At 53.7% G+C, this 24,337-nt stretch overlaps 7 protein-coding genes across 7 annotated transcripts; 5 read left to right on the plus strand and 2 right to left on the minus strand.

Annotated features, from left to right (window-relative positions):
• Positions 1–36: 36 nt before the first annotated feature.
• PG994_008918 (uncharacterized protein) lies at positions 37–1,041 on the minus strand (the record flags this gene model as incomplete). Its single annotated transcript, XM_066860327.1, has 1 exon — positions 37–1,041. The coding sequence occupies one exon, from the start codon at positions 1,039–1,041 to the stop codon at positions 37–39; it is 1,005 nt and encodes a 334-aa protein (XP_066713916.1).
• Positions 1,042–1,521: 480 nt separating this feature from the next.
• PG994_008919 (uncharacterized protein) lies at positions 1,522–3,080 on the plus strand (the record flags this gene model as incomplete). The annotated part of the gene is made up of 2 exons (XM_066860328.1): positions 1,522–1,749; positions 1,818–3,080. 2 exons carry the CDS (start codon positions 1,522–1,524, stop codon positions 3,078–3,080), a joined length of 1,491 nt encoding a protein of 496 aa, XP_066713917.1.
• Positions 3,081–3,701: 621 nt separating this feature from the next.
• Positions 3,702–4,080, minus strand: PG994_008920 (uncharacterized protein; the record flags this gene model as incomplete). Its single annotated transcript, XM_066860329.1, has 2 exons — positions 3,702–3,794; positions 3,880–4,080. 2 exons carry the CDS (start codon positions 4,078–4,080, stop codon positions 3,702–3,704), a joined length of 294 nt encoding a protein of 97 aa, XP_066713918.1.
• Positions 4,081–9,359: 5,279 nt separating this feature from the next.
• Positions 9,360–14,501, plus strand: PG994_008921 (uncharacterized protein; the record flags this gene model as incomplete). The annotated part of the gene is given in 4 exon segments (XM_066860330.1): positions 9,360–9,439; positions 9,506–9,737; positions 9,755–14,256; positions 14,303–14,501. The coding sequence occupies 4 exon segments, from the start codon at positions 9,360–9,362 to the stop codon at positions 14,499–14,501; spliced, it is 5,013 nt and encodes a 1,670-aa protein (XP_066713919.1).
• Positions 14,502–15,504: 1,003 nt separating this feature from the next.
• PG994_008922 (uncharacterized protein) lies at positions 15,505–16,020 on the plus strand (the record flags this gene model as incomplete). The annotated part of the gene is made up of 1 exon (XM_066860331.1): positions 15,505–16,020. The coding sequence occupies one exon, from the start codon at positions 15,505–15,507 to the stop codon at positions 16,018–16,020; it is 516 nt and encodes a 171-aa protein (XP_066713920.1).
• Positions 16,021–16,782: 762 nt separating this feature from the next.
• Positions 16,783–19,869, plus strand: PG994_008923 (Secreted protein; the record flags this gene model as incomplete). The annotated part of the gene is given in 3 exon segments (XM_066860332.1): positions 16,783–18,297; positions 18,309–19,028; positions 19,066–19,869. 3 exon segments carry the CDS (start codon positions 16,783–16,785, stop codon positions 19,867–19,869), a joined length of 3,039 nt encoding a protein of 1,012 aa, XP_066713921.1.
• A 642-nt stretch (positions 19,870–20,511) lies between these two features.
• Positions 20,512–22,939, plus strand: PG994_008924 (tissue alpha-l-fucosidase protein; the record flags this gene model as incomplete). The annotated part of the gene is made up of 3 exons (XM_066860333.1): positions 20,512–21,487; positions 21,546–21,723; positions 21,808–22,939. 3 exons carry the CDS (start codon positions 20,512–20,514, stop codon positions 22,937–22,939), a joined length of 2,286 nt encoding a protein of 761 aa, XP_066713922.1.
• Between the last annotated feature and the right edge of the window lie 1,398 nt (positions 22,940–24,337).

The raw sequence follows: 24,337 nt of genomic DNA on the forward strand, positions 1-24,337 counted from the left end.
AATTCTCCAAACGAAAGACGATTTTCTGCTTCCCTATTATGAACCAATGATCCTCTCCAGATACGCCAGCCAGTTCAGCCCTAAAACTTTGCGCATCTTCTCCTCTGGCCAATCCTTCCGCGCCATTGCGCAAGCCAGTTCAGCACGATCGGCCAAGGGGCCAAGGGGCTTGATGACTTTTTGGCTCCCCCAGGGGGTGAGTTGCCGCGCATAGCCCTTATCTTTGTTGCACCACGCCATGAATTCGCTCGGCCTTCCGTGGCCCTCGCTGGCGTCAGACCCGATCCCCACGAGGTCCTCGCCCACCAAGCCTATGACATAGTCGAGTGCATCCACGTAGTCGTCGACGGTACTGTCGTTGCCCTTGGCCATATGCGGCCCAAACTGCGACAAGCCGACAAAGCCGCCCTTGGAACCAATCAGTTTGATCAGGTGGTCCGACTTGTTGCGCGAGTGCTCCTTGAGCCCAGCGGGCAGCACATGGGAGAAGCACGGCGGCTTGCCTGCGGGCGCGTATAAGATGGCATCCTCGCTCGTCTTGGGCCCAACATGGCTCAGGTCCAGCACGATGCCCAGCCGCGCCATCTCGTCGACGACCTCGCGCCCGAACCCCGTCAGGCCGGAGTCGTGCAGCTCGGTGTAGCCGGCGCCCGAGTAATTCTGCGTGTTGTACGTGAGCTGCATCTTGCGGACGCCGAGGTCGCGGAACACGCGCAGGTAGTCGAGCTGGTCCTCGATGCCGGCCGTGTTCTGCCACGAGAGGAGCACCGCCGTCTTGCCCGCGTCCTTGGCCGCCCGGATGTGGGCCGCGCTGTGGGCCTGCACGATGAGGTCGCTGTGCTCCTCGAACCACCGCTTCCATTGCACCACGTTGGCGAGGCTGCCGCGGAGGCCCTCCCACAGGCCGCACGTGCACGACACGCCTGTGATGCCGCCCTTGTGCCACGCCTCGAAGATGTCGCGGGACCAGTTGCAGATGTTGAGTCCATCGAAGTGGATGGACGAGGCATGAGTTTCTCGCGCTTCTGTTTCGGTGACCATTTTGCTTGCTCCTGTGTTTGTACTACTGGGTTAACTAGAGCAGGTGAAATACAAAGAAGCAAGTCGTCATGTTTTGCTTTCTTGGGTATGATAAAGTTAAGAAGCACGCCTCATGTTTAGTAGGGGCATAGGGGGGTCGGGAGCCATTCCGATGGCGGCGTGGGGCCCAGTATGCTGTTCCTGGTAATTGTCGGGGATGACCCGACATGTGACATGTCAAGATCTTGATAATCAACTACTGATATGAAGACCCTATATGACTGGACTACGCCTTCATCTTATCCACTTTAACTGACATCACATCAGCCCGCGGCCCAATCACGTTATTGGCAAATCCGAACCAACTGGCTTGCCATGCAAGGTGTGGTGGGGTAACTGCAGTTGGCAATGTGGCTTAAATAGCAGTCATATCTTGTCAGTTTGAGATTCCGAAACGGAGATGGGTATTGGTTAAGGAATCGTTATCGTTCACAAGCCAACATGGACAGCACCGGCGTTATACGGAAGGTCAACCCAGATGAAGGCCACAGTGAAGCAGAAGTAACGTATTCCTCGGTAAAATTTCCTCTCAGAAAAAGATTATGGTCTGTCGTCTGGGACTCGCTAGACAAGACACCTGAAGAACGCAAGTTCATCGCAAAGATCGACTGGTGGATTCTAAGTTATTGTTGCGTTTCGTATTTCGTCAAGTATCTCGACCAAACCAATGTGAGGCCCTTTTCTACTCCTATCTGTCACGTGGTGATATACGTACACTCACACTCCTTGCGTGACAGATAAGCAATGCATACGTCTCGGGCATGAAAGAGGACCTGGTCCTGACCGGCAACGACCTCAACTTTCTTACTACCTTCTGGAACATTGGGTATATCATAGGCCAGCTACCTTCCCAGCTGATTTTGACCAAAGTCAGACCGTCTATCTGGCTTCCCACGCTCGAGCTGATGTGGAGTCTGATAGTCATGGGCATGGCTGGAGCTAAAAACGTCGAGACACTCTACGCACTGCGGTTCTTTATCGGCCTGCTCGAGGCATCGGCCTATCCGGGCATCATGACACTACTGGGCAACTTTTACACCCCGGCGGAGCTTGGAAAGCGCGCCTGTATCTTCCAAGCTTCTTCCAGTGCTGCCCAGATGTTCTCAGGGTACCTTCAGGCAGCTCTGTTCAGCGGCATGAACGGGAAACATGGCGTCGCTGCCTGGAGATGGCTATTCATCTTCGATGGCATCATCGGTGTCCCTGTAGCGCTGTATGGCTATCTCGCGGTCCCCGACTCTCCAACTACGTCTCGGGCATTTTGGCTCAAGCCCAAGGAGCGCGAGATGGCCATTGCCCGGATGGAGCGCGTCGGCCGCAATCCAATGAAGAAGCTTACCTGGAACATCATCCGCGAGATTGTGACCTCGTGGCCCGTCTACCTCTTCTGTGCCATCTTCATCGTGCACGTCCTCGGCATCCGCATCTACTCCTACATGAACCTCTGGCTCAAGGCGACGAAGCGCTACACGACCGAGGAGATCAACATCATCCCGACCGCCGGCTACGGCCTGCAGATCCTCTTCACCCTGTCGTACGCCTGGACCAGCGACGCCCTGGGGATGCGCTGGCCCGTCATCATCGCGGCGTGCCTCGTGGCGCTCGCTGGGACCGCTATCCTGTCCGTGTACCCGGCGCACGACCACGCGGCCATGATGGCGGGCTGGCTGCTGACCTTCTGCGAGACGGGCGCGGGCGCGCTCATCGTCACTTGGATCAACGAGATCTGCTCGCACTCGGCCGAGCACCGCGCCATCGTCATCGGCGTCGTCGAGACCGCCGCCTTCACCTTCCAGGCCTGGGTCCCGCTGCTGATCTACAACACGGGCGAGGCGCCCAGGTTTAGGATCGGGTACCAGATGGCGTCGGCCTTTTTCGCCCTCGAAATCGTGTTTACGTTGGTGATTCTCTATTGTTCCAAGAAGTGGCCGCAGGGAGAAAGGAGACAGGAGTCGGAAAGGGGAGACAGTGCCGATGGGGACACAGCGCATGTAGTGTAGCTTTATTTCAAGTAGTACTCAGATATGATAGTCTCGGGGCTTTTGGGTTTTACTACACCGAAACATTCTGCAGTCCGCTGGCGTTTTCGAGGTACCACATCACTTCTACTCCAAATTAGCTTTTTCATTGCAAGCTATTCCATCGCCGTCTAGTTAGGTAGTACTCTATCGATAATACATTATTGACTATTTCATTGCTACCAGCTAACCGGGAATCGAGGGCTCTGGATCATGTGAGCACAAGTTCCCCTAGCGTTTACTTTACTGTTGCTTTCTTTTTGATGAACCAGTTCTAATGACTGCAGGAATAATGAAAACAAGTGGAAGGTGTCTTTTGCTTTACTTTATTTATTTGAGCGAATGTGTGACTTGCTAGCTTGTCAACAAGAATAAGAAACCGAAGAATTGTTGTTTGTCCACCAGACAAGCCCTTAAGGGGTCATTGTCTCTTCACATTTTGTGCTTTGGCACTTCTCGATGACTCGGTGACGCTTCGACCCAGGGGCACTGGATTTAGTCGACGGAAAGAGTACTTGAAGCTAAGCGCTTCTCGAAAGTAGCCTGACATTTTGGCACAAGGGTTAGGTGGATTCGATGAGCTGGTGGGCATGGTACTCACAGTTAAGCGCAGACGGCACCACCGTTGTGGTTGCCAGCACAGTTGTTGCCTCCGCAAGAAGCAATGACGACGAACTGGCCGTTCGCGCATTGGACCTAGAATGGCAGATGGTTTAGCTGGGCTGGAGCACTGAGAGCCGGACTGACGGTAGATCACTACGAAGTACAAGGGTTCACATACGATGCTGTGGCAGCTGGTATCGCACCCGTAGCCGTTGCCGCTGCAGGAGGCACCGATGGTGAAGGAAGCAATAGGGGCTCCGGACGAGGCACCGCAGGTTCCACGGCGCTCCAAGGCGTTGGCATCCTCAGCAGGGGCCGCCATGACCGGGGCGACGGTCATGAGCAGGCTGAAGAGGGCGGTGAGGGCAGAGAAATGCATTTTCTGGTTTGGTTAGTGAATGGTGTAGTGTGAGGTATGATATGATGGATGAACTGTGCTGTGAATTTGTGCCCCAAACCGAGAGATCGGGTGCAAGACTTACACCCCTTTTATATTCCTCGAACTGTCATGAGCTCCACCAACGTCCTCGCAAAAGGCTTCCATGATGGGGAGAGTCCTGCCGATCATGGATCAGCAGGAAGTCTCAACCAAAGGCCCACCCCCCCCCCTGGACCACGTTGGCCTAACCACCAGCTACAGCCCACGTCTCCCAAAAGCTTCTTTACTATTGCTTCTGGTGTTGGCTTCACGTAGGCTTGCATCTACCCCCTCACAACTGTGCCTATCAGATGGCGCGAATGAGAGTTTCTAACGTCAGACGAGGTTGCAACTCGGTGAGACCCTTTCTCGCCTCTTGTGCAACAATGGGGACCTCCTGTTCGGCACCGATGTAAAGATTTTCTAATAACCTAATACAGGGCTCTTTTGTATATTCCTCGTGGCCCGTCTCGTGCCAACACAAGCATCTCAAAAGAAAGCCTGGTACACGGTATGGGAAGAAGCTCGTTAACGTTATCCATAGGCGTAGACATTGAATCGACCCCTGAGCTGGACACGATAGGAGAGCAAGGCTTTGAGAGATGTTCGTTGGGCTGCTTCTTCCCCAGATGTTTAGAAGGCGCACTTGCCGTAACAGACTATCTGCTGACATGCATGCGGGTGCGGTATGGGAAGTAGTAAGCTGACTATACGCAAGCAACACCCGGATAGACCGGCGTCATCAGCCGTATAGGGAGGCGGGTCTCGCCATCGGTGTGATTGGACGGCCCGACTCTTCCTTTCAAGTCAGCCTTCGACAGTTTCATGCAGCATTAATAATGAATACTACCTCGGCCCCTTCTACATCAGTAAGCAACTTCAAGATGGTCTACAGAAACGTCATCCGGGCTGACCATGGCAACATAAGCATCGGATAAGTTGAGGTGTGCTATGACATCGTATTTTAATTGGCGCAACTACTCCGAATGTGGCTTTATGGGCCGCTTTATCACCGGGGGATCGCATAGTCAGATCACATCAACAGCGCCCCGGGAAGTCGTCTATGTATTACACAACTGCAACCGTTAACGTGGTTCACTTCCGGTTATGGCCTGTTGAGATCCATGTCGACCGATCTCTCCTGATTAACGGAACCGCGTACAGAACCCGTTATTGCCAGCAGCTGAGCCAAAGTTGAGGGGGAAATCGTATGCGTGAAGGGCGGGATTCTATACTAGAGCAGGCGCACGGCCTTTGAAAATATCGTTCTATGCGTCAGGTACATACCTAGCGAGGTGAATAGATACCTTTAACCACTTCGACTGACAAGGCTCTATCCGGCCTGCCACCATCGTATCAAAGTCAGCCGCTGAGGTCAGACCACAAGGTACCAGAAGCACGATACAGGCAGACAAACGGCATTCGAAGATAGATGAGTGTGAATATTTGGGATAGCCATGACATAAGATTTGCGATTATGATGCTCAATCTCGTAGGGGGCTATATGATGGGGACTACCACATCCTAGGGAGCCTCAAGAAGTCAAGATATCGGTAGTGAGCGGCAGAGAGACAACTTATACAGAAATCCCCATATTGACGAAGCGCTCCGTGGTCGATCGGCTTCTACCCACATGCCACATGAATATCATACTTGAAATAGCAACCCGACTTGATCTCGTCGGCAACCTCCGTCTTTAGATCATCGAGTTGGTAATTGGACATCACCCCGGGCGAGCCTCGCTAAGCCATAAATGTGCCCAAAGTCGAATTCTCGCCGAGATGGATTCTCTGGCCAGATTTGGGCCATTGGGCGGTCGGTACCGGGCCGAGAACCGCCAGGATGTCCTTGACGCCAAGCAAAACCAGGGAATGGGAAACGACTGTATAAACAACTGCATAATAAGATAGCCATATGAGACTGCGGCGAATCAACGCTCGCCGTTACGAGAGACCGCCAACGGCGAAACATCGTCCAGGACGCCTTTTCAGGGGTACCCAAATAGGACGCCATCCTAAATATGGTTATGCGTAAAAAGATTGCAGTCTTACGAAAGTGATGCTAGAAGTCCAGAGACACCTGTTTGGACTATAATTACGTACGTATTGGCTTTTATCTATTTGGACGGTTGTGTTACCTGCCCTCACGATGTTACTGTAAGAGGTACGCCACCCATTGTCACGGTGGCAGGTGTAAACACCCAGCCAGCCGGTTCGTAAGGGAGTTCGTTCCTGGTGATCGGTGTCAGGAGTCGGATTCGAACACATGCCTTATGCAGGTAAAGTCCCACGAAGGTACTGGGAGCAGTTCACAAGATATGCTCATACCACTGGATCCGCATCCGGCAGTGAAGAAGGCACCTCGTGTACTGTAAGCTCTCCTATTTTCCCGGGAGAAAAAAAAACTCGGATGGTGCGAAATTAGAGTCCCTAATGGGAGCACTTCACACACGGGATCAGCAAAGGAAAGTCTCAAGCATGCACCTGGGAGCTCTTCGCAATCCGTTATCCATACCACTCAACCACCCTTGAAAGAAAAGCCAGTTAATTGGAATCATGTACCTACCTCTCCCCCCTATGCACAGTCGTTGTCCCCCACCATTATTGTTGTAACCTGCTAACAAGTGTACCGCTACCAGCACACATTAGAAGACAATAGGGCGCTTGTAAACACCATCCTGCAACATCAAGTTCTGTGTCAAGCATGGCGCCTCTTTGCTACAAGTTCGAGTACAGCATTCAGCACCACGGCGACCACCATCACGGCGAGCTTGAGTTCAGCAAAAGCTCCAGGCGACGGGCGAAACACCTTATTGGGCACCACCACGACTGCCATCACGAGATGAGGTTCTCCTTATGCCACGGCTTCGAGCTCATCTCCGTTTATAACTCCGGGGAAGGGCACACCACCTCCCATAATTGTTTTTAGTCTTACGACTGAAGCCATGACTTCAGAATGCACCTTGGACCTCATGACTACGATCGTGGCCACCACTGCCAATCCCACAGCAACTTCCAGCGCCGAGAACTTTTATATAATAGCTACCGGCGGGAAGACGCGGAAAGCTCGAACGGTTACTTATCCAATACAGTGTATCTAGGCAAAACTACAAATGAGGGCGGACTATCTTACTGTCGATTTACCTCCGGCGACGCATTGTCGATGGGCTGGTGAACTGGGGCTCTCGCTCGACCCAATCAGGAGCACCCCGAAGATCGAGGATTCCAACTACCACGCTATGTATGATCCCCGAACAGAGTACGCCATGGGTAAAGATGGGGCGATGGGCCGATGAGTCGCAGGTCCTGGTGCTTCCGTGGATTTATTGTGTCGTGGGAACACTGCATCGATAATGATTATCGAGCGTTGATGACATGCAAAGGCGATGGCGGCTACCCGACTTAAGGATGGAGAGTCGTGGTGAAGCTGTATTGACAGTGGATTCCGATAACCAATAATACGACACGCAGCAGCGAAATAGCACACGGTGCAGTTGGCGGTTGGCGGTTGGCCCTCATGCTTGACCGACTTCGACACGCGGTCCAGCCAGCTATGCAGATGGCGGTAGTGTCAAGGGTCCAGAATGTGACAAATCATACCTGACCGCCTAATTGCAGCGGGCGAGAACTGAAATCATGTAGAAGTAATCACACGAGACGCCCCAATGTCCTATCAGACAGAGTGTAGGAATCGTAAGCCGCATACACAGCTCCCCGCATGTTCGGAGGGTTGCATCCCTGACGAAGTTTGCGAGCCCAATTGCTGACGGCCTCCCCCAAGCGAGGCAGAGAGAGGTCACGCTTGCCATCCATGATGAAGGGCAACGTAGATTAATGAACAGACCGGATGATAAGACGGGCCTTTGCTTACCCGCCTGTGTGCTCCGGCCAAGAAGCGCGGGCACATATTGCTTGGATGACTCGGGCGACTGAGCGGTGCCGGAAGCGGAGAATGGTTGTGCGACAAACTAGGTTACTCGCCGGGACTGAAAACGAAAGGTCGCGGTTTCTTGGGGGGCTAGGGGACTGGAGCCTGGACCCAGTCAGAACGGATCCATTACATTACAGCGTGCATGACACGACTGCAGCGAGAAATTTGATAGGCAGAGTCCCGACGCTTGACGGGGACATGCAGGATCAGCGCCGATTTTAAGTACGGGGTATGAGATGCGCCTTTCCCTTTTGACGATTGGCGGTGATTAGGAAGGAATATGTTTGTTACCTCGATTTCCATCAGAAGAGATGCAGAGTCCGACGTCTGAAACGAATCTATGACATGACGTAGCGCAGCAGCTAGCTGAAGGATTGCTGCTGATTAGATCTCGGGTATCACATTTGATATCCCCCGGTGCCGTTACAAAAGCATCCTATCTATACATACCTAAGTACATACTATATAAGGTTGTATAACGGTCTGCTACAAGTTCCCTCCGGGTGGAGTTATTACTGATTCCGTTCTCGTAACATTCGAGAAACATTGTTAAACATGACGAGTTCCTGCAGCAACCCAGGTGACCGGAGCAGGCGCTAGTATGGTCGGTGGGGTAACTTATCACTCGCCGCTGTGTCCATACAGTGTTTGCCTCAGATGCACCTAGCAACATTCACATTGCGCACCACCTCTGAAGAAGCACTGGTTTGGAAGACGGCAAGGCTCCGTGGTTACCGCAACTACAGGAATGAGGTTCGCCCGGTCAAGATCAACAGTTACCCTAGTAGCCAATAGCCGAAGGTAGGTATCCAGTCGGCAGTCGGAGCGAAACAGGCTCCAGTTTAATGTCGTTATCTTGCTTTTCCTCCCCACCTTTCACGCTGCTCTTATTGTGCTTCTTCTTTTCGTTACCACTCACGACACTCTGTCCGGCCTCATCTCCCCAATAAACTTTTCCCACCTCTTCCCAATACCGCCAATAGAGTTTCTTACATGCTGCACCCCGGACAACATCGTTCGGACTGAAGTGCTTGGCTTCAACTACGTCTAATCTAAGCCGCAACTCCAAACATTGTCTTTGTTCTGGTAGCTTTTTTTCTCTTCGCGCAAAAGATAGACTGGCTTGTCTTACCGACCCGTTGCGCGCCCTTCGGCTCATTACTTCCTACTTGGTGTACCCGAGATAACGAGGCACTTCCTCCACCTAAGCTAAATCACGGCAAACACCAAGGCAATTGGGTGCCGCTTCCGACATTGTCTTGCCCTTGGGGCGCCGCCACTGGGCAGCCGGGATGCCGGGACAGGAAATCATGGCTTCCACTGCGGACTTTGCTTCTTGCGGTTGGCCTATCTGGCGCGTTGACGATTTCACCACCTGTTTCCAATCCGAGTATGTTCTCCTCTGACCTCCTTGCCCGGCATTTGCTGTATTCTAACGAGGGACCTCTTGCCGCAGTTACCTAAAGATCCTTTTCCCCTTAATTGTTTTCGGTCTTTCCGTAACGAGCCTCGCCTACCAGGGCATCCTGCAGCGCATTCGATCACGACGGGCGCGCGACTACCATCATACCCCCGATCAACGCGACCATACCGAACTTCCGCCAGAGGAGGAGGAAGAACCTGGTAGTACCGATGACGATGAAGATGGTCTTTCCATTGCCCAGAACGGTGGCGGCCGGTTGGCTCTCGTCAAGACGACTACCAGGGTTCCATTGTCCAAGCCGATACCCCGCCCGGCCAACAGCTGTCCGTCATTGTAGAGGAGCTCTGTGTGGTCGGTCTCGTTGCCATCAACGTCGCTGCCCTCATCACCAATACCTATAGTGGGCGTGGTCGAATTGCCGCTGCCGTTGGTGTTGTGACATGGATCTACGTACTTGTCTTGGCGACTCTGCGACTCTTCCTTGGTAATACCAAATGGCGAGTGCCCTGGATATGGAACCATACGGCGAGCATCTACGGATTCCAGTGGCTATTCACCCTTGTCATCTTCCGCTCTGTCATCATCCATCCGAGCTCCCAGTTGGCCCAGATCCTGGTAATTGCCGAATTCTGCTTGACTACAGTCCTGTTCATGATGACCATGTCGGTTAGGAAAGGCAATAAGACGGTCCTGCTGGAGTGGGAGGGTGACATTGAGCCTTCGCGGGAGCCACTGGCGTCTGTATTCTCTCTGATGACGTTCTCCTGGGTGGACAGCGTGCTCTGGGAAGGTTACAAGTCGCCCCTGGTCATGGAAAAGGTGTGGAATCTGCTTCCCAAAGACAAGGCCGCTTATGTTCTCGCCGACTACCGTCAATTCAAGAAGAACACTAGACTTATCTTCCACCTGGCCAAATACTTCAAGAGCGATCTCATCTTGCAATGCTTGTGGGCACTGGCGTCTGGAGTACTCACTTTTGCCCCGACCCTGTTGCTGAAAGCCATTCTGGAATATGTCGAGAAGCCTGAAATGGCCCCTGTTAATGTTCTCTGGCTCTACGTTATCTTGCTACCCATCGCCGATATAATCCGGTCCATTGCCGATGGCCAAGCTCTGTGGATTGGCCGAAAGATCTGCATCCGGATTCGCGCTATCATCATCGGCGATATTTACGCCAAGGCCCTGCGCCGCAAAGCAGCGAGTGGCAAGGACACGGTCCTCGGTACCACTTATGGGAAAGAGGCTGCGAAGGAGACGCGACTCGACAAGCTGAAAAGGATGATCGGGCTGAAGCGCAAGAGTGCCAGCGACGCCAGCAACGGGGCCGCGGGTGCATCCAGCACCCGGGAAGTTCCTAAGAAGGAGGACCCCGTCAAGGACGCGGACGAGCAGGCGAATTTGGGCACCATCATCAACTTGATGTCCGTCGACAGTTTCAAGATCTCCGAAGTCACCTCGTACCTCCATTTCCTGCTAGCCAGCGCGCCCTCCCAGCTCATCATGTCCATCATTCTGCTTTGGCAGGTCATGGGCCTCAGTGCCATCCCGGGGCTGGTGATCATGGTCTTCCTTCTCCCAGTCAACATCCTTCTCGCCAAAGGTTTCCAATACACTCAGAAGAAGATCATGACGGCTACGGATAAGCGCATCCACACCACGAACGAAGTCCTGCAAAACATTCGTATCATCAAGTACTTTGCCTGGGAGCAGCGCTTCGGTGAGATTGTCGACCAGAAGCGACGCGCTGAGCTGAAGGCGCTGCGAGACCGCTACATGATCTGGGCGCTGGCTGTCGCCATCTGGAACACCGTCCCGGTCTTGATCACGTTCTGCTCTTTCTTGGTATACACCAAGGTCGAGGAGAAGCCTCTGTACCCGTCTGTCGCATTCACTGCTATGTCCTTGTTCATGCTGCTCCGAGTACCTCTTGACCAGCTAGGTGACATGATTGCCCACGTGCAGGAAGCCCAGGTGTCCATTGACCGTGTCGAGGAGTTCTTACTCGAGGATGAAACCGAGAAGTACAAGCAGCTTAGTGAGGAGAATGTCGACGAGCAGGGCAACTGTGTCATCGGCTTCCGCGATGCTACCTTCATCTGGGGTAGCAAGGATGCCGTCGCTAAGGATGGTTCCATGGCTTTCCGTCTCCTTGACTTGACCAGCGATTTCAAGATCGGCCAGCTGAACGTAATTGCGGGCCCTACTGGGTCAGGAAAGACCTCGATGCTCATGGCGCTGCTCGGCGAGATGACATTGATGAAAGGTCAAGTATACCTTCCCGGCGGGCGCAGCCGTGAGGACGTCCGCGTGGACCCCAAGACTGGGCTTGCCGAGACTTGTGCATACGTCGCCCAGAGTGCTTGGTTAGTTAACGCCAACATCAAGGAAAACATTCTGTTCTCTGCCCCCTACGACGAAAAGCGATACCGAGACGTCATTGTAGCCTGCGCTCTGGAACGCGACCTCGAGATCCTGGACAACGGTGACGAGACGCTCGTTGGCGAGAAGGGAATCACACTGTCCGGTGGTCAGAAGCAACGCATCTCCTTGGCCCGAGCTGTTTACTCCAACTCGCGACACCTGCTCCTTGATGATTGCCTCAGTGCTGTCGACTCCCACACCGCCCAATGGATCTTCACCAACTGCATACGAGGACCCCTCATGCGCGATCGCACCTGCATCCTTGTAACGCATAACATCACTCTCTGTGTTCCTTCTTCCGAGTATGTCGTTGTTCTGGATAACGGCAGAGTTTTGGCACAAGGCCCTCCCTCCGAAGTAACCGCTTCTGGTGCCTTGGGCGAGGACATGCAGAACAGATCCCGCCCCAGTTCAGCTCATGCTTCCCGCATTCCATCTAGAGTTCCATCTAGTGTCGGTGAAGGCAGTGGTGAAACCCTTATCGATGGCGCTCCTAACGGCGATGCCAACGGCAAACCCAAGGACAAGAAGAAGAAGAAGCAGGATGCTATGGAAGAAACGAAGGCGACTGGCGCTGTGAAGTGGCCCGTCGTCAAGCTCTACCTCAACGCCATGGGGTCATGGTGGTTCTGGATGCTCACTATCTTCGTCTTCGGTGGACAGCAGCTTTCTGGAGTCGCGCAAAACTTGTGGATCAAACAATGGGCCGAGCAGTACACTACCGAAGCAGAAAGCGTTAACACCTTCACGGTTGGCGCTGTAAGCCAGAATTCCGTCGGCCACTTTGCCGCGCCTAACGCATTCTCGACCGTTGCCAGCCATGTCCAGTCTGGTGCCTTCTTCAGCCCTGCACAGTATGGAGTTGCGAACGCTCCCGATGAGGTCAATGTCAACTACTATCTCCTCGTCCTTGCGTTGATCGGTGTGGCCGGTGCTCTCCTTGCTCTGGTCCGCGATCTGTGGCTCTTCTTTGGCTCGCTGACTGCTTCTTGGAAGCTGCACAATCGATTGATGGGCTCAGTCGCGAGGGCCAAGTTCAAGTTCTTTGACGTTACGCCGCTCGGTCAGATCATGAACCGTTTCAGTAAAGATCTTGAAGCCATCGACCAAGAAGTCGCACCTGTTGCCATTGGTGTTATGAGCTGCGTTCTGGGCATCCTCGTGACGATTGTTCTGATTGGCTTTGTCACCCCTGGCTTTTTGGTGGCCGGCGGCTTCATCACTGGAGCGTACATCTTCGTTGGCCTGTTCTACCTTCGCGCATCCCGAGACCTCAAGCGACTTGAGTCGGTGAACCGAAGCCCACTGTTCCAGCAGTTTGGCGAGACCTTGTCCGGCGTCACTACCATTCGTGCCTATGGCGATGAGCGCCGTTTCATCCGCGAAAACCTGACCAAGATCAACACCCAAGCCCGCCCGTTCATCTACCTTTGGGCCGCTAACAGATGGCTGGCATTCCGTACAGATGTGCTGGGTGACCTCGTTGCCTTCTTCGCAGGTGTGTTCGTCATCCTTAGTCTGGGTAAGATCCAGGCAGGCGCTGCGGGTATCTCGCTCAGCTATGCCATCACCTTCTCGGAGAACATGCTCTGGCTTGTCAGACTGTACGCCATGAACGAGCAGAACATGAACTCGGTGGAACGGGTGAAGGAATATCTCGACGTAGAACAAGAGGCGGAGCCAATCAACGAGAAGAACCGACCTCCGGCAAACTGGCCAGCCCATGGATCAGTTGAATTCATCTCGTATTCCACACGATACCGGTCCGATTTGGACCCCGTTCTGCGCAAGGTCACGTTCCAGATCAATCCTCTGGAGAAGGTTGGTGTTGTTGGTCGCACTGGTGCAGGCAAGAGTTCTTTGACATTGGCACTGTTCCGGGCACTCGAGGCTGAAGAGGGCAAAATTCTTCTCGACGACATTGACATCGGCACCATAGGTCTCAAGGATCTCCGTGAGGCTATCACCATCGTACCTCAAGATCCTACCTTGTTCACGGGCACTATCCGAACCAACTTGGACCCCTTCGATTTGTATACCGACGAGGAGATTTTCAATGCACTACGACGAGTGCAGCTGATTGGCCCGAAGGAAACTCCTGTCACTCCCGTCACGACAAGTGCCCTGGCCTCGGAGCCTGCAGCTTCGGATGAGGCCGCTGGCACCCCACCATCGCCTACTGCCACGAACAAGAACCTCTTCCTTGATCTGTCGTCTGCTGTGTCTGAATCCGGATCAAACCTGTCCCAAGGCCAGCGGCAATTGCTGTGCTTGGCCCGAGCTATGCTCAAGAACCCGAAGCTTCTCATCATGGACGAGGCCACTGCGTCCATCGACTACGCGACCGACTCGAAAATCCAGGGGTACTATCCGCCAACTCCAGAGCACCACGATTACCATCGCACACAGACTGGCCACCATTGTGGATTACGACAAGGTGTTGGTGCTTGATCACGGCGAGCTGGTTGAGTATGGCGATCCGTACGAGCTGCTTAAGAAGACGGATGGCAGCTTCAGGTCCATGTGTGAGACAAGCGGTGACATGGACACGCTGCTGAAGGCGGCGAAGAAGGCTTTCGAGGCCAAGAGGCTGGTGGATGACGAGTAGTGTGCTGATACCCCGAGACACACCGAGTGGCGAACTCGGTCAACAGGGGAGAGTCTTACCGAGGTTTAGAGAAGCCTTGTTGCATAATCTTGTATAGCATAACCTAGATATCCGGTGCACCTTTTTCTGCATTGGCATAGAGGCGTTTGGCTTTTGTGTTGCTGTCCTGCGTCTTATCAGACCGTTAGACGTGTAGTAAATCAAAATTTTCTTCAGTTATTCACAATTTGGGGTCTCTCTAGATGAAACCTGTGTGATGCGCATGGACTTCTGGACGTAAGCGCCTTGGACAAGTACGATCCTACAAGAAGGCCTACGAGTATTAAGATTGATCGATCCCCTGTGATACTCCATGGGAAACAGAGGACGCTGGGTGGTGTAGGCTGTGGGATATGACCTATACTAAGCCCGAAGTAGAGTTCTTCGCATAACCCCGGCTTTAAACAACAAGACCAGGATGGATTAGCTAGCAGTTGAATGGTTGGTAGATAAAGTATCAGATAGTGCTATGAGTCCGATGACTGCAAAATAACCACCATGTCATCATTGTAGACGCTTCCAGTTTCGAAACACCCGAGGTAATGCATCGCAACGGTGCAAGACGGGGCATATGCGAGACTAGCCAATTGCTTGCGCGAAGGGTTGGGTTGTCTCCACCTAAATGGTGTTCCGGATCGACTCAAGGGGTGTTTGAAGATCTCCGGGGGTTAGACGGCTTCGACGAACGTTGGTTCACTTTCACAGGTTAGAGCCTTCAGCTGCTAACTGTTAACAACGACAGCTTGCGTAATAGCAAATCGGATGAACTTTGGCTGTAGCAGAGCCGCACTCACCATCGGACGAATCGGTCAGGTCAATAGCGACGACGCTTTCGAAACAGACTGTCGTGGCCGTGTTTCGAAGACTTGCATCTTTCTTTTGACATCCGATTCCGCTCTCCGTTCATATCTCTCTTCCTCAGCAAGAATAGAATAGGCTTGCTACGCCGCCAAGAACACTCACCATGCACGCTTCTTCCTCCACCCCAGCGACAGCGCTGGCCCTACTGGTATGGGCCGTGTCCCTGCTGAGCGCCACCGCCGTCGCCCTCGCCGCGCCCGAGCCCATCTCCCGCCGGCTCGACATCAGCATCAACATCGACCTGGGCGATCTGGCCAACCTCACGGCGCGCCCGCTGTGTGACCAGTACGCCTTCGTCGCGAACTACTCGGCCATCGGCGCCAACGCGACCATGCGCGACGCGCTGGCGAACGCCTCGCCGCACGGGGCCGACATCGTGGCCCATGTGGTCGACGCCGCCATGAAGGTGGCCGACTACTTCGCGCACGACACGGCCATCAACGGGCTGTGCGGCAACCTGAGCATGGTGGCGGGCCAGGAGGCGGCGAACAACTTCTCGAACGGCATCGTGGCGGACCAGGTGGTGGGCGGGAAGGGGCTGGGGGCGGGCGCGCGCGCGGGGGGAGGAGGCTCTTTGGTGTTGGTGGTGACGCTTGCGTTGTTGGTGCTGGTGTTGTGAAGCGGACGATGACGACGTTCTATGTTTTTTCTTTTTGGGGAAGTGGCATTCGCAGGCGGATGTTTCGAGCTTTGTTTTGGATTGCTACCCAAACGAAAGGTACGGATTATGTTCGGAAACGAGGCGAATAATGGACACGATGCAGGGTATACTGGCAAGCGCAAGCTTCTCGTTCCTGGTTTACATGGTGTAGAAATGACGGAACCCAGTTTTTGAGTGTGCGCATCACTGCGTGTAGCTACGTTGATTATTCCACCTGTGCCATTCATTTTTGTACCAGATGCTATCTTCAGAGTGTTACATTGCACTCGATATCGGGACATTGAGTGCCGATGTGGTACAACCCTTGCAAGAGCACTGCTTCTCCTTCCTGTAAGCTTTGGCAACCGGGTCCTTCGCCGAGGCCTCCTTCCTAATCTGCCATGGACTAGGATGCTGATCCGTTGGGGTAGACAGGGGTGCCTGGGTACATACGAGGGGTACTCGAGATACCGGCCAGGCGGCATAATACGTCTTATCAAACCCCTCAGCATGATGATACTTGGGTAGATTAATGATTAATAGGGTGGATATGGCACTTGTATGGAGAATTCGACATATCCCGTACGTCGGGGCTACATCCTGCTCGTGGACGAGGTTATAATACTTACCTAGGCAGTCGAGGTCCGCCAAAGGCCAAACAGAAGTTCCATATCCGATCTTCCGTTGGAAATCCGCTAGAACTGCAAAAACCGCCACAGTTGTGCCAGTATAAAGCCCGATATGGCTCGGCCCACAATATCCTGGTTCAGCCCACGGCGGCTTCTCCAGATAATTGGCATAACGGCCATCGTGGTTACCACAAACGCCTCGCCAGATGTGCCTGCAGACCCGGGCCCCGGCGGTACTGCGCCAGTGCGGCCATTCCGCCTCGACCAAGTGCGCCTGGGTGATGGTTTGCTACAGGAAAAGCGCGACCGGATGAAAGAGTTCCTGCGCGAATACGATGAGCGACGGTTCCTGGTCCTCTTCAACAACCAAGCAGGCCGGCCCAACCCGGGCGGCGTCGAGGTGCCTGGCGGGTGGGAAGACGGCGGGCTGCTCAGCGGACACTGGACGGGCCATTACATGACCGCGCTTTCCCAGGCGTTTGCCGACCAGGGCGAGCAAGTCTTCAAGACCAAGCTCGACTGGATGGTCAAAGAACTGGCGGCCTGTCAAGACGCCATCACCTCGAGGAGGGACGGAGACGGTTCCGGTGGACAGCAACCAGACAACAACACGGTCGGCCGCGTGTCTGGCAAGTTTGGCAACGCGCTCCAGCTGAACCAAGGCGACCAGGAGCAGTATGTGACCCTTCCGCAGGAGACTATCAATCAGCTGCGCGACTTCACTATCGCGACGTGGGTGAACTTGGCTTCCGATCATACCTGGACTCGCCTATTCGACTTCGGCAAGGACACCACCGTGAACATGTTCCTCACCCCACGTACGGATACGTCCCAACGCGCACCACGCTTCGCTATCACGACCGGTGGCTCTGGCCAGGAGCAACAAATCAACGGCAAGACGGCGCTCCCGGTAAAGGAGTGGGTGCACATTGCGGTAACTCTTGAGGGCACGAGTGGTATTTTGTACCTCGATGGGCAAGTGGCCGGCACGAATACCGCCATGACCCTGAATCCGACCAGCCTCGACAATCCGGGCAACCGGTGGATCGGTCGGTCTCAATACGCAGACGCGCCACTCCAAGCCACGATTGACGAATTCCATGTCTTCAACCGAGCACTGAGTGCAGATGAAATCCAGTCACTGCAGAGCTCCGCGGCGGGCTCGACAGGCGGCGGCAATATCGCATGGTACAAATTCGACGAAACGAATGGCACCAGTCTCAAGGACGCTTCACCGAATGGCCGAGACGCAGGCATAGTGAGTGACGGAGGATCCGGCACCGTCGCCTGGATTCCTACTCACCCTGGCTACGTGGGTGCACTTCCGGAAGATACAGTTTTGAGGCTCGGCCCACCCCGTTGGGCCATCTACGGAGGTGATGCCGCGACCAATACTTGGGCACCATGGTATACGCAGCACAAGATCATGCGAGGGCTACTGGACGCCTATTACAACACAAACAACTCCCAAGCCCTCGAAGTTGTCGTGAAAATGGCAGACTGGGCGCACCTCGCGCTGACTATTGGCGACAAGAACCAGCCAGGCTATAAAGGCAATCTGACCAGGGCCGACCTCAACTATATGTGGGATCTTTACATTGCCGGCGAATTCGGCGGAGCTAACGAGGTATTCCGGAGATCTATGAGCTGACCGGGGACGCCCGTCATCTGGAGACAGCCACGGCCTTTGACAACCGCGCTTCTCTGTTCGGGGCTGCTGTACAAGATCGGGACATCCTGGTCTTAACCCACGAGCAAAACCCGGGCCCGCGCCGCACAGATCGGCTGCACGCTAACACGCACGTTCCCCAATTCATCGGCTACCTCCGAGTCTTCGAGCAAAACGGGGATCGGGACTACTTCGAAGCCGCTAAGAATTTCTACGGCTGGGTAGTCCCGCATCGGGAGTTTGCCCACGGAGGCACTGGTGGAAACTACCCAGGCTCCAACGACAACGCCGAGATGTTCCAGAACCGGGACAACATCGCGCACGCCATCGCCGGCAACGGTGCCGAGACGTGCACTACGTACAACATGCTCAAGCTGGCCCGCAACCTGTTCATGCACGAACACAACGCCACCTATATGGACAACTACGAGCGCGGCTTGTTCAACATGATCACGGGGTCCCGCGCCGATACGGCGAGCACCGCGGACCCACAGCTGACATACTTCCAACCCCTGACGCCGGGCTCCACCCGCGATTATGGCAACACCGGCACTTGCTGCGGCGGCACCGGGATGGAGAGCCACACCAAGTACCAAGAAACGGTGTACCTGCGCTCGGCGGACGGATCCGCGCTCTGGGTGAACCTGTACGTGCCCTCGATGCTGAGCTGGGAGGAGAAGGGCTTCGAGGTCAGGCAGGAGACCACCTTCCCCCCGCGGCGACAAGACCAAGCTCACGATCACGGGGCAAGGCCCGCTCGACATCAAGCTCCGGGTGCCCGCGTGGGCGCAGCGGGGCGTCAAAGTGGCCGTCAACGGCGAGGAGGAAAATGGGCAGGTTCCGAAGCCCGGCACGTACCTCACGCTGAGCCGCACGTGGCAGACGGGCGACACCGTCGAGATGCAGATGCCGTTTAGCATCCGCATCGAGCGCGCCCTCGACCGCCCCGACACGCAGGCCATCATGTGGGGCCCCGCGCTCCTCCAGACCGTCGGTAGTCCACCCATGACCGGCGGCAGCAGCAGCAACAACAGTGGCTACTGGGAACTGTCGCTGTACAGCTACCTCAAGCTCGACGGCGACTATGCGCGTGCCGCCATCGTGCCGACGGGCAGCCAGACTGCGGCCGGGGGCGATCCGCTGTTCAGTGTCAGGGCGGGCGGCAGTAGCAAAGACTTGACGGTGCGGCCCTACTACATCAGCGACTCGCAACCCGTCTCGTCATACTTCCGCCGCGTGGAGCCCCGCGTCGTCTTCGGCAGTCTCGACACGGGCGTCGCGAACCGCAAGCGCAACGACGGCCTGCCCCACTACGACGTGCCGGTCCAGGGGGTCGCGTCGCCGGGCACGGACGGGCCGACGTTTCTGGACGTGGTGTGGGACCGCGCGCCGTTTGCGTCGCAAGACGCGTTCGTGGATGCGGTCGCGGAGGTTGTGGGGGCGTTTGTGAGGGCGGGCGTGTATTCGGGCAAGGAGGGGGAGGCGATTGTGGGGAAGGCGAAGGAGGCGAGGGCGGAGTTGGCGGTGTGAGTGACACTTGAGTGATTAGGGAAGTTAGGGGTCATCGGCTTGGGGCTTTCTTGGATAAGGAAGCTCGGTTTGCGTCTGTTGTTGGTTGGCAGTCGGTTGGCAGTCGTTCTGTCACAGCTATATACCTAATCATGATGGTTTCTCTCGGCCAGCTGGTATTCCTAAAACAAACTGTTTATTCTACTTGTTTACTCAGGGGTAATTTGGGACGTAAAGGATACGTCTGATTCCTAGCCAATATATCCCTAGTACGGGGTCCACCGGTGGATCTTATGTGCTAAAGTAGAACAACATTGCTTTCACGCCAAGAGCCATTAGCTCTAAGTGGGTCGGTCATAACCGCCGATCCGGAGTTACCCTTCGGTCTTCATCGGAAGAAGTACCGATAGCCATTGGAGGGGTGCCGGAGGGATAAGATGTGCCAAAAGAACAGCATAAATACTACATCAGTTATCGGTTCTTGTCGCAACTATAGTGTCAGAGATTAGCATCAATTCGGACTTGTCGCAATGGCTCTCAAAAGCGTATTGCTACTGGTACTGCAGGTGGCGAGCGTGAGTGGTGTATCTCAGCCCGCTTCAATCACAGCACAGGTAATCACATCTTCTACGATAAATGATGGCGCTAATCCTGTTTTAGTCCATGGCGCTTGACCTCGGATCTTTCTATAACAACAAAGCGTTTGGTACATATCCAGGGGAAGCAGCTTTCGACGCGCTGAATCAGTCATACCCCTCACCAGGTTTTGGGGTACCATACTACACGTCCAAGGATACTGAGATCTTGTACTCCTTCCCGGGTTACACTGGTCCTGATAGGCCCGACAATGTGATATGCAGCAACCAGACGATCCCCGTTCCGCCAGGCTCATACTTCTCCGCATCCTTCCTCGCCGCGGCGGACGTCGATCAAGCGACAGTCACCGCGGATGTTGTCTTCACTTATGCAGATAACACCACGTCCCTATACGAGCTGCGCGTCCTGAACTTCTACGAGTTCTTGACCATAAACCGCGGCGAGATCGTGTTCCCGAGCCGCTTTACCAGCAACGGCAGCAACTTCAACACGAGCCACATCTTTGAGCGCACGTCGGCCCTGTCCGTCGGCAAGAAGCTGGTTTCCATCACACTACCGACGACGACGAATGCGACGGCGGGCCGACAACACATCTTCGCCATCTCGCTGTGGCAAGGCGCCTCGCTGGGGGTGCAGTCGGTGAGACCAACGCAGAAGTGGCTCGAGAGTGGTAGCTCTACTCAGGTGGTCGAAGTCACCGTCAACAACGCTGGCACCGAATGTGTCACTGGGGGCGAAACGGTACTATCTCTCGAGGGACCGGGATTCCGGACGGTAACTTCCGGCCGATTGAGGCGCCTCTGTCCGGGAGACCAGAAAGTCGTGACGATTGGAGTCCAGGGTTCCTCGGACGGGCCTGTCTCGGCCGAGGTTGTTATTGATGATGTCAAGAGTCAGACAAGGGTGCCTTTTGAGGCTGTAAGTATCGGTCTCACGGAATGGACTACCGACCTTGATAATTTGGCCCTGCATGAGAGCCCAGATTGGTTCAACGACGGGAAGTTTGGCATCTTCATCCATTGGGGTCCTTATTCAGTGACCGGTTAGTAACGGATATATCGCTCTCGAGACGCTCAGGCTGACATATACCTATATGATAGGCTGGGGTAACTCCTCTCCGTACGAGAGTTATGCCGAGTGGTTCTGGTGGTACTCGACACATCACCCCGAAGCCGACAAATCAGACTTCTACGACTATCGGCTGAGGACATATGGACCTGATTGGGTATATGATGACACCTTCCCGGACTTCAATGCTTCCAAGTTCGATCCCAAGATGTTAGTTTCTAAGCAGCCCTGCCCCACTCCCCCCTTTGTTTTTTTGTTCTTTTGGCCCGCAGTGGTTTAACTTCCCGACTTCAGGTGGGTCGACTTGTTCGCCGAAGCGGGGGCAAAGTACTTTGTGTTTACCAGCAAGCATCATGATGGCTTCGCCCTCTTCGACAGTGGCGCCGTTTCGAACCGTACTTCGTTGCACTACGGGCCCAAGCGAGACCTCCTCGGCGAGCTATTCGAGGCGGCCAAGACCTACCAGCCCGCGCTGAAGCGCGGGACGTACTTCTCCCTCCCGGAGTGGTTCAACCCCGCGTGGGAGAAGTACGGCCTCACCCAGTTCGACCGCGCCTCCTCGACCTCCTGGACCGGGGGCTTGGCGACGAACCCCTACACCGGCGCCAAGGAGCCCTACACGGGCTACGTCCCGGTCGACGACTTCGTCGCGGACCTGATGCTCCCGCAGATGGAGACGCTGGCCTACACGTACGGCACGGACATCATGTGGTGCGACACGGGCGCCGCGAACGCAACCGCAGACTTCGCGGCGCGCTGGTGGAACGCCACGCGGGCCCAGGCCGCCAGGTGGCCCTCAACTCGCGGTGCGGCGTGGCGCAGGCGGCCGACTTCGACACGCCCGAGTACGAGACCTTTTCGAGCGCGCAGCGGCGCAAGTGGGAGTCCAACCAGGGGATGGACCCCCTACAGCTACGGCTACAACCGGGCGACGCCCGACGCGGCCGTCATGAACGCGTCCACCATCGTCCGCATCTTGGTCGACATGGTCGCCAAGAACGGCAACCTGCTGCTCGACATCGGGCCGCGCGCCGACGGGTCCCTCGTCCAGGCCGAGGTCGACAACCTGCGGGAGGCGGGCCGGTGGATCCATGCGCACGGGGAGGCGATCTTCAATACCACGTACTGGTTCGTCCAGAGCGAGATCGGCGGCGAGGGCCCGGCGGTGCGCTTCACGCAGACGGAGTCGGCCTTCTACATCCTCTTCCTGGAGAGGCCGCCTGTCTCGGAAGGCGTCGTGAAGGTGCCTGCCCCCGTACCGATATTGCGGGGCGACCAGGTCAGTTTCCTTGCTGTCGCAGGTGGAGATTCGCTTCCGTGGTCGGTTGCTGGCGACGGAAGCGATTCCGTACTCAGTATCAGAGTGGAGGAGAACCTTCTGGATAGCGAAGAGTTCTGCTGGGTCTTCAAGGTCGCATATGCCTAGGCAGATTATGCTGAGCCCACCCGTTGCCAACAGCGTGAAACGATCAAATGTCCCTCCGGGGTTTGCATGCTGCGGACACGTGAAAGTACATACTGGGGATGGGTCTTATTTTGTTAGCACTCCTCGTGCAGGGAAAAGCACATCCATAGCTATTCGTTGATGCCATCGATCTATATTTCCAAGGACCACTTCTGCAGTGGCACAGCCATGATATTAGAAGGGGGGGGGGGGTTACCTCGGTTCGCTATGGATAACGTGGAAGCAAGTGTGACAGTCTGGTGCCCTTTCTTTAGTTCATCTGGATTAAATGCTCAGCGATATCTTATAGTTTCTCGGTAATACTCAAAGACGTATAGTTCCCTTATGGTTCTGCTATAGGTACTCGTAACTTTTATTAAGAACCTAACGTATCCTATAAGCGAATGTCCTATACAAGCGAATGTCCCACTTTTATAAATTTCCTTATAGCCTTAACCTTTTTTTATATTCTTTTACGTCCGAAAATATTATAACTTTAAAAAGAGAGTAATATAATTCTAATATTTTAAGCGCTTTAAAAAGACTTAATTTTAAATATATAAAAAGCTATATTAATTTATTACGTTTTATCGAAAACTTTATAGCGTAAACGAAATAGTTAACTTATATAATACGAAATATTTACGAATTTTCGAAAATTTTTAAATTTTGAAAAAAAATACGATTATTTAATATATTATTAATTTAAATACGCGATCGTTTCCTCCCCTAGTTAAATAGTACAAAAGATATAGCGAATCGATTACTTAACTTACGCGACGCGGGACGTATTAACGTTAATTAAGCCTCTAACTTCGTACAATAATAACTAGACCTCCGGACGCGTTCTAACCGAAGAATTAATTATTAAAAAATCCTTTATAAAAATCTCGATACGTATCGCGTATAATTTATTTTTATACGGAATATAATTTATAAGTATAGGATTTAAAAGGAGGATATTTATAATTTTAACGAGACCGGCTTTTTTATAAGTTAAATCTCGTTTAAAATAATTATAATTATTTCCGATTAACGCGGAAAGCTTAAAGTAATATAATAAAAGAATTAAAAATAGGTTATAATTATTTAAAGCGTCGGATTATATAGTTACGCTATTTTTTCGTATATTATTTTTACCCGGGAAACGTACCTCTTTTCCTAGTACGAAAATAACTTATTATTAAAAGAACTAAGTAATTATAATTATTAAAAATAATTAAATTACGAATAAAAAAAGCGAAGACTAGATTTAATATTTTAATTAATATATTAAGTCTTATACGAAGGGTTATTATCGCTTTTTAGTTTTAAATAGTTACGAAAGTTATTACTCGATAACTTTCGAGTTTTATTATAAAAAGAACTCGATTATTATAC

This window comes from Apiospora phragmitis (genome assembly GCF_038363925.1).
Source record: "Apiospora phragmitis strain CBS 135458 chromosome Unknown utg000008l:1.0-3514335.0:1.0-3519231.0, whole genome shotgun sequence".
NCBI lineage: Eukaryota > Fungi > Ascomycota > Sordariomycetes > Amphisphaeriales > Apiosporaceae > Apiospora > Apiospora phragmitis.